Below are 17,297 nucleotides of genomic sequence, written 5' to 3' on the forward strand. Positions count from 1 at the left end.
TGTCAAATTTCATATTATTGGTCAATTAATCGGAGTTGTATATTTATTATGTATATACAAGGTATTTCAAATTGTTGTTGACTTGCGGCATGTCATAAAAATGTAAGCAGTGAATAAAATGTTCTGGGATAAATTTCGCACTATTAAAACGTTTACAAACAATTCAGTTGGTCGGTGAAGATTTTAGATTCAGGCGATTCTAGATTTAGACTATGGATTCAAGATTTAGATTATTAATTACCCTGTTAATTGATTTGTTTCTAAATGGTAATAAAAATGAAATAAATTTGTTATTGTTAATGTTTCGTTAAGAATGTACCCACTCGAGCATGTCTTATACATGTGCTAGTAATAAGTACAAGTATACTTGTATGTTTTCGCTTTTTATAGAACATTATATGATTATTGCTGTTTTACACAAGTATTGCTGCTTCATACAATTATTGCTGATTTTCATTCAATATGATAATTAATCGACCTGACGAATACAATATTATATTCGAAGGTGACCTTATCATTATTTCTCTGCAAAAGAGCTGGCTGAAATTAATTCTACAATTAACGCCACAAAATAGAATTCAAAACCTACACGAGGGAGGGAGACAAAAAATTAAACAAAAATATAAAATCAATAAATATGTACTTATTTACAAATTATTGATCAAATTACTGCGAATATTTTTGCATCATATAAACTCATTGTTTAATCATTATTATTTTTGGTAAATCTGTCGGTTAAATTAATAACTCCCACCTCACGATGGGCGCCCACATTGTCTTATTTAATTATTGAATGCAGTTTTTATTTGCTAAAAGTAAAAGATAAGCTAGAATAAGAACTTTCAAAATTAACAAATTTTTTTTTTTTGCTTATTATTGTTGATTTATACAAAATTACAATATATCACAAACCTTGGAGAGCGAATGACGTTAAATATAAAATTAAACTTTGGCAGCCTTACATGAATTAATGATTAAAATATACAAACTCAGTAAGCAATCCTTGCTATCTTTCTTAATTGTTTATTTTTGTTTAATTCCTAGCCAGAAACGTCCCTTTCGCGAATGTTTCACTCATTTGGAGCCACCACCAATTGCTGGTGAAGGGCTACTAATTTACACCTATTCCTAGCACTCAAGGCCATGAACAGTAAGGCAAGATGAAAACAACCAATGCGAGAGTAGACCTCGATATATACTGTTTCGTCCGAAGGACCAGTCTCCAGGTCCCGGAGTGGATTTGAACCCGCGATGTAAGGATCAGTTCCTTACTCTGCGACTCTAGACAGACGCTCTAACCACTGCACCAAGCGGGCGATTGCTGGCTTTGTGTTTCCTTCAATGACGTCGCCAAACGCGTTAGCTGCGCACGGAGAAGTAATAATTTTTTTTTTTGAAAATGTGGCTTGTTTACTTCAGAGAAAAAAAAATATAAACAAAAGAGACATACATGTATTCACAGTAACCCACTAGAATGTTAGGAGAGAAGTTGTAAAGATTCTCCCCCGCAGCAGATTACTGTTTGTTAGACGGTTAGGAACGTCACGAGTTTAAAAGATTGGCGTCAATCTGTGAGTATTCTCTGCTTCCTAAAATGTAAGACGATCTTTCCAGGACTGAAATTTAATCTGATTAAAATAAAAGTATGGATAGTGGTGAATTTAAGGTGTCGATCTCTCAGTCAAAAGTGGTTTGCCAGGTTCAAATATCAGTGAGATGCGTAAGAGAAGCGTTTTAAGCACAAGAGAAGCGTTTTAAGCACACTAGGCAGTACTCTAAAAATGACGTTATAAAAGACGTATCGTTTACATGTGGTTTCTTGGGCCAAAGTATACATATACATTTTCTTCATTTTTACACTTTTTTCTTAATAAATTTGAAATGATCATGAAACTTGTAATTCATCATTATCATTAAATACTGTTTTTATTTGTTATTATGACAAGAGAAGAAATTTAATTTAGCAAATAGAAACGAAACTGTTTTCCCGGTCTACGACTTTTCGGAACAATTCTGTTAGAAATGTAAATCAGTACAATGAGTACATAGAGTTGGGCATACAAGTTCATGTTTATTTTGCGTTTTTATCGAATTGTTTGAATTGATTATATAACGGATATGAGATTTAGAGATAATTTATGAGAGAAAAAATTCGAAAAACTCCTTAGATCTATATATAGGAGGGAAGATACCAGTATACTCAATCACCTGTGACCTGTATTAATTTTCTGTCCAAAAGAGCTATACAAATCTGAAACATGCATCCGAATTCTGCGACCCAAAGAGCTACAGTATTGCAAGTGGGAGAAATGATGTGATACCGTAGTAAACTTTTGTTGCTTTAATCTACCTGTGTCCGTAAGTCACCAAAGTGTCTTTTTTCACCTCACTTCTGTGAGAACGTAAAATCTACATGTTCGAGGAAAAAGTTACTTTTCAAATAGGAATGAAATGGTAATGTTAATGAATCACTAATTTAGCATGTATTGGATTAAATCTGTTGACGTATTCATCTCTGCCGACAAATGGGGACGGAGTAATAAAAGGGAAATAGTCTGGTCAAGCTTCCGGGTAGAGATTCAGAATTGTTACGTCATCAAGGAAATAGAAATCTAATCACTTGTCTTATCACACCGCTTCATTACGTATGTATTCGGCTCAGTAATATGTAAGCATTATGTCATAAAAAGGCTTTTATTGTGTATTGCCTTCAATATATAATTATATCTGTGTATCAAAATATTGGGTAATATTTGTCATTTTATTGCGATAATAAAAAGAAATATCCGAGTGTTATGATGTAATTTGCTTTGTTCACTACGTATTTCAAAATTTTATATATAGTTTTCTTCAATATGATCTTATTGTATTTCATTTTTATATAAGGAAAATAGCGAGAAACGTATCAAAATTTGTTGTGCTTAAAAACATAAATTGCTTAACCCCAAAAAGCCATGATTGCAGACTTCAAAATTATGAAATTAGAAATGATTTATAATGTTTTTCTAAGAGAGGAACACTTCATACACTTTGCATATAAAATGATCGATGTGAATAGAAGGAACGTTTAAGTATAAAAAGCATGCAAATATCTTCAAAAGCCTGGATACATATATCTATGGGTTTTTTTCACGAAAATATATTTGTTGATCAAGACATAAGTAGGAGTTATTATTCGCAATAATTATTCCTGAAAAGTTATTTGAGATTTACAAATTTTTCCCTACATAATATGAAAAACTTAAAAGATGAAGTTTGAAGACTTGCCGTTGGTAAATACAGAATACTTTGAGAATTCAGAGACATTTCTGTAAGCATTTTCAGTTCCTTATCAGATCATTGCTTGATCCTGAGGATCCGACTACCTTAAATGTTGCAAAGAGTGGAATTAAACATTTATACATGCTTTATTTCTAGCACTTATCGTTGAGCCACATGCACATGCGTTTTATTCATTTCTTTTCCTTAAAAAAATTTCTACACGTATAAAGAAAAATGTTAATAACTTTAAGCACACGTGGTTTGGATGTCTTGTTTTAAAAGACTGCCTTGTACATGTATATCAGGCATGTCTAAGGACTACAAATACTAGTACCATTAAAATCTTTTAAGAAATTGATCTCAAATCCCCTTTTTTAACCTTAGCAAGACGTAATGCCTCCCATTGAGAAGCGCACGTCACATAAGTGTTTTTGAAGAAAAAACAACTTACGACTCTTGAAGTGATGTTAAGTGTAGCTTTAAGAGGAGGAAGGAATCAGAAAATCTGACGAAATCAATAACAATTGTTTATCATTTCTCTGTTTAATCAGGTTTGTTTGTTTGTGTGTTATTTTGTTGGGCTTTTTTTTACATGAATTAACATATTTCTAAAATAAAAAATAAATTCTATTTTTTTAATTATAATAATATTAAATGAGCTTGATGCATGCAGTCTCGTTAAAATATTTTAGCAAGGAAACATGGGAAAAACATCTACAAATCGATGATAAATTTTGGCCAAAAGACGTTTTTCTATTTTCCACCTATCAAAGGCGGATCCAGGGCTGACGCGCCAGGCATGCCCCACCCCAACCCCCATTTCAAACTTTTGTACGTAAAATTTATATGTCCATTATCCTAATGGGGGCTTCGCCCCCGGATCCCCAAAAAGACCTTGCCTTAGACCCACTTGGGGCTTTAGTGCAGCCGACAGACCCCCCCCCCCGCCTTCCACTGCGCCCACCTGTTACGAATTTCCTGGATCTGCCACTGCCTGTTGCTGGTCTTTCTGTTTGACCTTAACCAATCGACCTTGAATCACGATTATGACATGTGATGTAATATAATAATATTTCAACACTGAACTGCCAAATGAACTTCAAATTAAAGAGCAAAAACATACACTGTATCATCTTAAATTGCATCTATAATAGATCACAAGCAACGACGTTTAAGTAAGAAAGAAATTGATTTAGTCGCTGAATTTCAAAGAAAGTGATGAAATTTTATGACAGACAGACAAACAATATTCCATGGAAGACATAACAGGTAGAAAAGAAACAGTAAACTTGAATGTTGGGCCCGATGCACCTGCTATATATGTTAAGGTCGTTGTGTAATAGTTTGCTTGAATACGGTCATGTTCTCCCGACATCCTTGGCAATTAATCAAATAACAACTCGTGCTGAACACAATGTTCAATTTTTCCTCTGTTTCAAATTTAGATACCAACTGAAATTGAAAGCTAACCACGCCATAAAGGGAAGGGTGCAGAACAACAAGATATTGTTTTAGCCACAATGTTCCTATAGTAGCTGATGCTAATTGTAAGATCCCTTGAAAAGAGATTTCAATTAATGTTTAGATATTTTTTGTAGTTAGTTTTGATTTATTTTGCTGAAGTTAGTTTTGATTTATTTTGTTTAAAACAAATTTTATATTAAGGGTTTAAGTGTTCTAATTTTGGGGGGGGGGGGGTTGGGGTTGGGGTTGGGGGAGGGGGTTAGAGAATTTCGGAGGGGAGATAGAATGAGAATCATGTAATTACAATCATAATGTGCTACACGTGTAAGAGGATGACAAGTTTATGCAAGAGGAAATTATGTCAGCTTGAGACATCGCTAAGATACTGTCACATTTTTTAACCTTGTATACAACGCTAGGTTTTTCCAAGCACGGTGTGATTCATTTAACGATCTTACTTTTTTTGATATATCATCAGTTCCCCTTTTTATCTCATAAGTCTGCTAAAATTAAAATTGCACCCGATGGTCACACTAACAGTACATTTAGGCACAAAAAGTATGTTCAATGATATTTCTGACAAAATAAAACGGAGTTCAATACTTGTGGCACCTAAAAAAGTAAACCGGAATAAAAACGCCGATATATATTATTTTTTCAGAATATAACCTTGAGCAAAAATGTCCATCAGTTTATAAAAATAGCATACAATTATAACATTTTAACAAAAGTTAAGACAATGATTCTAAACGGGGGGGGGGGGGGGGTGTGAAATTTTTCGGCTTTAAGAAAAGGGGGAGGAGCATTTAAGCTCTTGCAAAAAAAGCTCCCATCTCTCCATATTATGCACATACTCAGTGGCAAACGCGCTAATTTCAATAAAATTTACTATTTCCTTCAATTTATTTCCCGCTGTCAGACATCGGAAATACAAACATGTCCCCATTCAACATGAAAATCTTGGCTTTTAATTATGATACAACTCATGGCGCACTGCAGTTATTAATTAAGTAAGGGTTTGTGTTAGACTTCCACATATACGATTGTCTTAGGAACCGGGGGGATAATTTTGTCGATATATAGAATACTAGAGAAAACATACAGTAGGCTCTCTCATATCCCTGTGTCCGGCCCCTCAGATGCCCCCACCTTTTTAGTAGTTTATAGTGCCTCCCAACTGAAAACGTACGGCTGTGCCCCTCCCCAACTGAAATTGCTTCCTTCGGCCTTTATACTCTATACAGCCTCCTTTTGAAACAAAACAAGGTAATTCAGAGAATTTGTGTCCCCCGCTTAGGGAAAAAGTAACCATGCGCAGTTCGGGGGGAGGGGGGTGTCGGATCCCCATGACTGAATTTGTAGAATTATTAAATGTATACATGTATAGTGAAGCAAATAAAATATGCCAATATGGATATTAAGAATTGATTGCTTATTCTTTATTATGTGGATAGAAGATTCTTTTTATATGGAATATTTATCACAGTGTAATGATTTGTACAATTAAGACCTCATAAATTTTTCATTTCACATTCTGAATACTATCATTTAGTAAAAAAAAAAAAAAAGTATTTCGGAAAAAAAAGAAAATGGATCGGTAGGGACTCGAACCCGAGACCTCTCACGTGGGAAGCGAGAGACATACCACTAGACCACGAAACCGCTTTAACCTATCATATATTATATGCAAATATGAAGTCACATACATGTATATATTCATGTTCGATGTTGTCAAAATTTTTCACATTGCACAGTGTCTAATTTAGCCTTTATTAAACAGTTCTAATAGATGTAATAAGAATATAAAGTCCGCCAAGAACCTGTTTTATACGTAATAACTCTCCTCATGCCCCTGTGCTAAAAATAGCGACATATAATACAATCAATACTAATAAAACAAACGGGGCGGGACACTTTGAGAGGGGTGAGAGAGGTCCCAGAGAGTTTTGGTATAAAATTACATTGCAAAAGCTCAAAATTTTCTTGAAATATCGAAAAACGATAGTATTACATATAGACAGAATGTGAAAATTTACGACCTTGAACTTTGACATTTTTGACCTCAAAATCAATAGGGGTCTTCCTTAGGCCACAGGGAATTATTATGTAAAATGTCATTGCAAAAGTTCAAATGGTTCTCGATATATCGCGCGGAAACGAAAGTGTTATAACAGACAGAATTTGCGAATTTATGACCTTGAACTTTGACCTTTTGACCTCAAAATCAATAGGGTTCTTCTCTAAGCCATGGGGAGTTGCTGTGCAAAATTTTATTGCGAAAGCTCAAAGCGTTCTCGAGATATGTGGAAACGAACGCGTTACAGACAGACAGAAAGACGGACGGACAGCTAGACGGACAGACGGACAGGCCCAAATTAATATCCCCCACTTTTCAAGCGGGGGACAAAAAATAAGTATTGTTAGTAGGTGCTTAGAGTCGGTACAAGCAAAAAAATTCAAAGCAATGAGTAAAGTGAGTACTTGATGATTGTGGACTCTCAAAAGATATCTTAGTGCTGTATGACATAAGCAGGAAACTTTTTTGTAAATATTTCAAAATATTTATTGAATTCAATATCACGTACTGGGTGGAGTTATTTGCGATCATCCTATAAAAAAAGAAAGGAAAAAAAACAGCAACGCATGACTCTTGATGTGTATACAGATGTACTTACATGACTTATATAATTATAATATTTACAACGGTCGTTAGTCCTGGTTTCCATACTGCCTCAGTGTCATAGCGATAAGTACACATCCGTACAAACCTCTCAAGTCCCCGCATCATGTGCCTGAACATGATTCAGAGCTCTGAACAGCCTTGACAGAGAGGGACAAATTGTCAGCGAACACCAGAGGGTGAAACCTGTCGGTAAGTAATTCAGTAAATTACAAGGGTGGGGGGGGGGGGAGAGGGGGGTAAGGCCTTTATAAATCAGTTTTAGCATCATTCAAAAATGATTTCCTTTTTTTAATAAAGAAAATCATTTGTGGATGCCTTTTATTAGTTAAATCATAATTCTTTGCTTGCACATTTAAAGAAAACGCACGTGCTGCGTGTAATTATATGTATAACATATATAAATACTTAGTAACTTATTACACTTTATTCCTAAGCAAAGCAAAAGCAATTCATTTCTCCAAGCGCTGTAAATTACAGTCATGACACGTGTCTATTGTATAGGTATATTATATTATAATTTTATATGACGAGAGCTACAACTTTTAATGCACGGTTGATTCTAAAGTGATCCAACAAATATGTCGTCATACGCTCACTTAATGTTGAAAGATATGCAGGCATACACGTGGAAAGGAATTTTCTTCACTTGGACGCAATTTCTTCTGCTACGCAAAGATATTAATATATGGTTTTCCATCGAAGCCATTTTAGCAAGAGTTAATTCCCCATGGCCACCATATTGTAACCCATTTTCCTTCATTTAATCAACCAAACTAAACTCGTTATATGGAGCACTGAGATGACACTGTTTTCTTATGAATAGATTTCCCCCTTCTTATTCTGCCACAAAAGTTTAAAATTGGTTGCTCAATTAAAAGGAAAATCCATCCCTTTGACTTAAAAGATGCGGCCAAGGGAAATAACTCCGAGGCAAAATATGTCATTGGAAAACCATCATGTTTCAATTTCCTACCATATACCATTGAGCCCAGCATATTGTAAAACACGTACTACATTGTATGTTTCGCATTTGGTAGCCCGAATTTTGCTTGGTCAGACGCATATTCATTTAAGGTTTTTGACGAATGCTGATAATTTCAGACATATTTTTGGGCTACCTTTTATAATTATGTCAGCACAGGTTGTTTTCACCGTATGATTGATCAATTCATTGTAAACTTAGAATTGTTATCAATTACATTCATAAAAAGATATTAGCTAATAAATTATGCACACAGTAACTTTTTTCGAGTACATGTACGTGTAGTATATAATTTTATATTAATATGTTTATAAAATCCGAAAAAATATAAATATAAAACAATGTACATGTATTTGAAAGAAAAATTATACTGTTTATGAAAATAAATATGTATATTAGTTTTTACTGAAAACTAATAAAAAACATAGTGTTAATAAAATTGATGAATGTACATGTACTAAAAATGAGTTTAAAAGCGAATCATAAAATACCGTAAAGTATGGTGGCATATTTCTGCCCCTTGTGTGCAAGTTATTTTTCTATCAAATATGTCGACATGCAAGATAAATATGTTGACATGCAACATAGCTACGTCAACATGCAACATAAATTCATATGTTGACATGCAAGAAAATTGCAATGAAATAAAAATTATAAAACAATCTTCAAAAATCTCAAATATTGCCCACATGTGACATCCAACATACTAAATGCTATTTATTTATGTTAACATGCAAGATAAATATGTTGACATGTAACGTAGATATGTTAACATGCAACTTATTTATGTTGACATGCAACTTATTTATGTGGACATGCAACTTAGATATGTAAACATGCAACTTATTTATGTCGACATGCAACTTATTTATGTCGACATGCAACTTGGTTATGTTGACATGCGAAATAAATATGTTGACATGCAACTTATAAGTTGCATGTTGACATAAATATGTCGCATGTTGACATAAATAGTTGCATGTTGACATATTTATCTTGTTTGTCAACGCTAAGTTGCATGTCAACATAAATAAGTTGCATGTCAACATAAATAAGTTGCATGTCAACATAACCAAGTTGCATGTCGACATAAATAAGTTGCAAGTCGACATAAATAAGTTGCATGTCAACATAAATAAGTTGCATGTCAACATAAATAAGTTGCATTTTACTATGGTGGCATATTTCTGCCCCTTGTGTGCAAGTTATTTTTCTATCAAATATGTCGACATGCAAGATAAATATGTTGACATTTTTTATCTCAACATGCAACATAAATATGTTGACATGTATGAAAATTGCAATCAGATAAATATTATAAAAAATCTCAAATATCGCCCACATGTGACATCCAACATGCTAGATGCTTCTTATTTATGTTAGCGTGCAAGATAAATATGTTGACATGCAACTTATTTATGTTGACATGCAACTTATTTATGTCGACTTGCAACTTATTTATGTCGACATGCAACTTGGTTATGTTGACATGCAACTTATTTACGTTAACATGCAACTTATTTATGTTGACATGCAACTTAGTCATGTTGACAAACAAGATAAATATGTCAACTTATTTATGTCAACATGCGACATATTTATGTCAACATGCAACTTATAAGTTGCATGTCAACATATTTATTTCGCATGTCAACATAACCAAGTTGCATGTCGACATAAATAAGTTGCATGTCGACATAAATAAGTTGCATGTTTACATATCTAAGTTGCATGTCCACATAAATAAGTTGCATGTCAACATTTTTAAGTTGCATGTTAACATATTACGTTACATGTCACATATTTATCTTGCATGTTAACATAAATAAATAGCATTTAGTATGTTGGATGTCACATGTGGGCAATATTTGAGATTTTTGAAGATTGTTTTATAATTTTTATTTCATTGCAATTTTCTTGCATGTCAACAATATGTAGCTATGTTGCAAAATATTTATGCATGTCGACATATTTGATAGAAAAATAACTTGCACACAAGGGGCAGAAATAAGACCGCGGAACATTAACTGGCAAAATTGGAAATATACAGCGTACGTCATTTCTATCTGTTACAATCAAAACATTCAGTGATAGACAACGAAATGGGCGGGTACAATTCGACGCGGACGTTTGGAAAACATCGGATTGAAATAGCAGATCGAAATTCATTTTCAATCCACCTGAGCTGTTTTCAAAGCAAAGAGTGAATGTATGATCCAAAAATCAACTATATTTCAACTCCCAAATACATATTGTTTGAAGTTCACATTAAAACGCGAAATATCATACAAGACAAAGATTATTTTTCAGGAGATATTTGATTCTAGAAGGGGGGGGGGGGTAAAAAATTGTCGAGTCAGGTCATGGCTTAACAGACAATATATTTTATTTCTAGGATTATAAGAGTGCATGAGTTTTATACTTATTCTCACTGAAAACTGTTGGACTTTATTTAAAAATCGTTCAACCCTCCCCCCCCCCCCCCCCCCCCCCCAACCACCAACACAAAGATATACATATATTTACCAAACAGAAATGAAATATTTCTCCCTTAAATATTTATTCATTTAAAACACTGGACAAAAAAATTCAAACTGTACCAAAATTGAAATTATTTGTCTTCTGGGTCAATCAGTAATAATATGCCTTCTTAGCTGAGGTGGATTGAAAATGAATTTCGATCTGCAATTTCAATCAGATGTTTTCCAAATGTCCGCGTCGAATTGTAACCGCCCATTTCATTGTCTATCACTGAATGTTTTGATTGTAACAGATAGAAATGACGTAAGGTGTATATTTCCAAATTTGCCAGTTAATGTTCCGCGGTCTTATGCCACCATAGGTTTCTACTTCGGAAAAAAAAAAATTATTTCTTGATAAATGGCACGAGAAAATATAACAGATGTTCTTTTTGCTTGTATAAACTTATATAAACTATATATAAACTTAAATAAAGTCTGTTTGTTTTAATTATTCGATAATTGTTTTAATTTTTGAATCTTTTCAAGCGACTATCAATGCTTTTGTTTTCAATAATAAATTGTTTTTGTACAAAAGGAACTAGCGAATTTAATTCTTTCATTTGCTGAGTGAAGATCTCTTCCTTTTCATAATTGGCAATGACAAAATTTCCTTATTTATTCAAAAAGTTTGAAATTTCATAATATATAAAAATAGTTGGAATAATAATTTCGGGACAGTATACAAACTACATATATGATCCAAGCTTTAATTGTACAGTAAACGCATAGCAACTTTTTAAACTCTGTTACATACATGTATTGTGACACACATGGTACTATTTCCGTCCAATATGACAACGCACGATGAAAAGTAAAATGGCTAGTAATTATGTCAATTATAGAAAATATAGGTCAACATAATCATGTCATTCAAAATGTACTCAATGCTTGGGTGTAGCTCAATTGTTGCTTTTATGTTTTCTACTTTAAAGCTGCATGGAATCCCCATCATAATGAAATCAGAAGTGGTCGTACTGAGTTGACCCGGAAAATTGCTGAAAAATAAATAATAACATAAAAAAACATCATTAAACCGATCATCTGTAATATTCATGATGGTTCTTAATCGCACAATTTCACACCGACAAAAGTAGGGACTGATTCTAAGCTGAATGATAATTTATGTAATTGCCACAAATAAAAGCTACAAAAATACGTAAAACAAGTGAAATTGGAAAAAGTCATTTTCTTAATCTGTTTATTTACTTTTTTCCAAATGTGCAATAAGAAAGTCAAAGCAATATATTCAAAATTCGGAAAAATAAATTGAAATGTATATAATTTATCTAAATTCACTGAGTATTGTCAGGCCATCTTTATTTCTTGTAAAAGCCACTTTCGTTTATCACTTAGAAAGCAGCTGCCCTTCCACCAATAAAACACACACTGATGAAACATATCAATAATAAATATTTAATATCCTTAATTTTACTTTTATAAGTTTTTACAAATATAAATAGAGACAATACATTTTTACTGTCGGAGATAAGCTTTTGCAGCTGTTGCAGTAAAACACATGACCGCGTAATTATATGTAATTGAATTCATTAAGATTCGTTTTTTAGGAGAGCACTGTACGCTATGAAACATATATGATAACGAACAGTATTCAAGATCAAAAATCCATAAAACAATATATGAGGAAATATGAGCGTTGGGTCAATCCGCTGTTAGAGGATAACACTTCACGGTTGTGGTTTGTCCCTCTGTGACCTTTTGACCTTGTTGCAGGGTGCTGTCGTTTAAGGCAGAAGTGCTGGTTTCCTTTGCAGTTCCTGTTTCCGGCCTGTGCGATCCCCGAACAAGTCCCCTGCATGGCCGCGTGTATCTTAGTTGTGTTCAAAGGAAAAAATATCGAGGTTAATAAATTTGAAACGGAAAGAGGGTAACTGAACAAAGTTTGTCTCCATCAGAAATAACGTAGAAATATTAAGAAATGGAGTATGTTCTGAGGAGAATTTTTTCTTCTCCTTGAATTTGTTTATTTTATTTGATTAATTTAATTGATTTATTTAATTAAATTAACATTATTTTGCACTTTGTGCTACTGAATCAAAAAATCCCCTGTTAGTCCCTGACATTTTCCCGTCTCTTCCTGACTTTATCCTATGACCCCCTTTCATTGTCTCTGACTCCCTGTATTTGTCACTAACTACCCTGTTCACTCCCTGTCGTCCCCTGTCGTTGTACCTGTCTATCTTCTCTACTCTCTGTCGTCCTCTGACATTTTCTGACCTCCATGTCCATTCCCTGTCGTCCACTGTCGTTCTCCCTGCCTATCCTGACTTCTCCCTGTCGTCTCCTGACATTTCTTTTGGCCACGAAAAAGGGTTTTAACACACATTTCTGTTGCAAATTAAGAGTGAGAAATGCCAATGTCATGAACATTCTCAAGTTTTGTAAAAATATAGACTTAGTAATAACTGAAGTTAACATTTTTATTTTTTTAAATACCTTACCTAAATTCAATGTATAGTTTGAAACTGGTACTCTCTTGCTAAGTATTGAGGTAAATTTGTAAGTTTTTGTGACATAAAAATAAGCTTTTTTGTAAATATATGAAATCGGCGGAGGTTTGGTGAAGTTGTGATACTGATGTAGAATTTCTAGAAACAGAATTGATTGATTTTTTCCTTTTAAATTGATTTATTTTTTGCTTTTTATTAAAATTTATATTTAAAATACGTTATATGTATTGTATGATGCAAATAACAGATAATTCTTTTTTAAATATAAATTACTTATATTTTCTAAATAGAAATGAAGTCAATTCAGCACGTGATTAATTTTATTTTGAAGCCTTTAATAAACTTACATCTTTTATGATGATAAATCAGTAAAGTACATTCGTGGATGTTACATGTAAGGGGGGATCATTGACTTTAATTGAGACGAAATAAATTAAATGTAAATAGCAATCTGGATATTATTTTGATGTGAAAAAAGTTGATAATGACATTAAAAAATATTAGCCATTAATTTTTCATAATGAATTAATAATCAATATTTAATCAAAGTATGTTCAAATGTTGTTACAGTTGACGAAAGCTATAAATCATTCAGAATTTCTTTGGAAGGGACTCACCCTTTAATTGCACAAATTTTGAAAATTTATGAACCTGAAGATCATTGAACATTTACGTAACGTTTGTAAGAAAGTATTGTAAGTTTTGTACAGAAGTGTTTTATGTTTAAAAAATACAATACTTTCTTTTAATCGTTACGCAAGTGTAAAATCGACCTACAAATTGGTTTTGTTTGAAAAAAAAGAGCCATTATTATTTTCACGTGTTCGTTTCAGCATCAAACAAACTATAATTAGCAAAGCTCTACTTTTTAAAAAAATACAAAGTGCGTTCTATATCATACTCAAAATGAAGATTAAAGAATTTAAACACAATATAGAATTTACGTTGGTTCCATTGATTTTGTAACTATTACAAAAAAAGATAGTGTAACAGATTATTTAACAAAATAGTCATGGACAACCATACTGCAAAAAGTAAAAAAAAAAATGATATTACAGTAACAACACACTTTGGTGAGGGTCAAATCATCATGTTCGAAGTAATTTCTTGCGGATTTTTTTTCACACATTTAAACAAGTATATTAAATCAGGATTTTATGAAACCCTACAATCCACCCTCACCAGGGAGTTTGTTTTAACTTAAATTGACCTGAAATGATATTTTTTCTAGTTTCATAACATATATCTATTAGTAAAATACATTAAGTTTGGATAATTAAAAATTATTCCATAATGAGTTAAATTAACTTCTGTCCGAGAAAAAGCATGCTGTTAAAGTTAAAAGTTTTTTTTTTATTATCTTGCTTTTCTTGTTTCTAGATCTCAGAAGAACAGTAAAAACACAGAAAAACAGAAAGGTCGTGACCTGAGAGCCCGGATGTGAATAACTATTTTTGCGCGGGACTCCCTTCCTGTCATATCGAGCGGTTTTGTTTCATTCTGTTGGGGGACTTTCGTGTTTGCAGGACGTTCACCTCAATCTGAGTAAATATACTTGTGCATAAAAACGTGAAAAATTGCAGATTAACTTGAAAGTTTGAAAATGAGATTCAAAACCCGAGGACCAAGGAGAGGGACTCTCCGAGGGAAAAATCGCATGTGAATTTTGTTACTTCAAAGGACAAACGAGGTAATAGAATACTTCTTAATTTTATTCGAAAACAAGTTCCATTGAGCGTTCAAGAGGTCCTTTCTTGACTGTCAGTGAATAAAATCGAAAATGATCCAAAACATAACGGAAAGCGAGCTGGTTCAGGAATGGCGGGAGTTCATGGCGCAGAAGAGCCTTCCACATGTGTCACTCTTGTTGATCTTCCTAATAGTAGGAATTGTGGGGAACTCCACTGTGATATATGTGTACGTTTTCAAAATGAGGCGATGTCGCGAGGACAGATTCTTTATTCCCGCCTTGGCGGTCGCCGACCTACTGGCGACCATTGTGACGTGTTTGTACCACAGCATCAAGACTCTTGTTGTCAAGAGCGTCCAATCTGACATACTCTGCAAAGTTCCATTGTTTTTCATGTGGAGCACTTCAACCGCTTCCGCAATGTTGTTACTGATGATTGCAATTCACCGTTTCATAAAAGTGCGCCAACAACCCGGAGATAAACTGAGTTCTAAACTGAAAAAAGGCGCGATTATTTTGACTGTCATAGTCTCAGTTGCTATAAATATCCCCATCCTGTATTTCGCGGGGATAGGAAACTTCAAGACGCCATACAATGGCTATAACATTACTGTCAGTGCCTGTTTCACAGGAAACTCTGATCACAAAGCTATGGAGCAGGCGTACTTGATTTTTGTCTTTCTGGTCGCAGTTGGCAACATCATTGCCACCACGGGTCTATACATACCCATCGGCTGCGTCATATACAAACTCTCCAAACAAAACAAGGGCATGGCGCGTGCAAGGTCTCGGAGCCGGGCGTTTTCGTTCGTGGGTGAGACTCAAAGCAGCATCAGTGACAACAGTGACAAGGAAAAGAAATTCCCCACCCTGAGCGAACTCGATAAAGTCAGACTAAACCGCCAAGAATCTCGGACACGGAACCGCACCAACTTCAACATGATGTTCGCCATTTTGGTTCTGTTTTACGCCGTGTCCTACTTCCCGTCTTTCATTTTCGTTTTCCTCAGCCGAGGAGATCCGAACTACTACAATCGACTCTCTCCAGTCCAATCCAATATCTACATAACTCTGCAGAGACTTTTCATTGTCAATCACATTGTGAACCCGCTGGTATACGGGTATTTTGATCTCAAATTCAGAAACAAGCTAGCCGACATTTGCTGCTTCAAAAAACTCAGGAAATACTGACGTTTTTACATGGCTTCATATTTTTATCATTAATTTATCTGATCGATGTATAACTTCATGTTTCAGATGCTTATTTATTTTAAATTAAAATTTTATCGTTGAATAAAATTATGACAAAACACATCTTTTCGTGAAATAATTTTTTTTTTCGGAAAGCTCGAAAAGCTGTTTTCTTTACATGCACCTCCATTCTTTCTACAAAGAAACATAAAAGTCTGTTGCTGACTACATGTAAATTCAATATAATAAAATTATGCGTTATAAAGATTAAAAAATAGAACAACCATATATTTTTTTAAAAATTCAATCCCATGATATCGTAAAATTCATGATGCTTAAAAATCTTAAGAAAATATCAACACGTCTGATTAACCTCAGTTTTTTTATGATAATATAACACTTATGTCCTTACAACGTGGAATTTTCTACGTGGAATTTTCTATTTTTGTTTTCATAGGAAGTTCTCAACAACTTCAAATTATTTTAAATTTGATTTTATGTCAGATTTATATATTATAGGTGATTGTTATCATACACTTAACATTTTTAAGGGCCACTTAAATCATTAAGAGGAAATCAAATCAAAAGTTTGATAATTTAAAGGATTTTAAAGCTTTTTCTTCCAAAATTTTCAAATAAAAACACCTGGCAGAGCCTAGATATTGACCACCTATAACAAAATCCTCTGAAGTGGTGTTGATCTTCTTCTTTCAAGTACAGTACCTCTGGATATGACATTACTTATGTTAATATAATTAGTTAAAGCGATCATTTTAAAACGTTCTAAATACACGGAGTCCCAATCTTTCATTTGGTGATATTATTACTAGCTCCGCATGACGTTACTTTTAAAATATGCTCAATTTGAAGCCAGTTTTGGAAGAAAATTTGTCTTATTGTCTACACTGATATAAAATTATAAGGAATATGAAGCTTATTTTAACCTATATTATATATTTAATAACCTACGATATTAAAAAAAAACAGCGATGTTGTTTATAAAAAAGCGTAAACTGCACCAAGTTATGTTGTATCG

The 17,297-nt window shown here is 33.5% G+C and overlaps 1 protein-coding gene across 1 annotated transcript; it reads left to right on the forward strand.

The window, feature by feature from the left end:
* The first annotated feature begins 7,384 nt into the window (after nucleotides 1–7,384).
* Nucleotides 7,385–16,384, forward strand: LOC134262112 (lysophosphatidic acid receptor 6-like). Its single transcript, XM_062744505.1, has 2 exons — nucleotides 7,385–7,597; nucleotides 14,761–16,384. The coding sequence occupies exon 2, from the start codon at nucleotides 15,161–15,163 to the stop codon at nucleotides 16,259–16,261; it is 1,101 nt and encodes a 366-aa protein (XP_062600489.1). The 5' UTR covers nucleotides 7,385–7,597; nucleotides 14,761–15,160; the 3' UTR covers nucleotides 16,262–16,384.
* Nucleotides 16,385–17,297: the final 913 nt, after the last annotated feature.

Source organism: Saccostrea cucullata, unplaced genomic scaffold (genome assembly GCF_032062105.1).
Source record: "Saccostrea cucullata isolate Sc308-1 unplaced genomic scaffold, CSIRO_AGI_Scuc_v1 ctg356, whole genome shotgun sequence".
Lineage (NCBI taxonomy): Eukaryota > Metazoa > Mollusca > Bivalvia > Ostreida > Ostreidae > Saccostrea > Saccostrea cuccullata.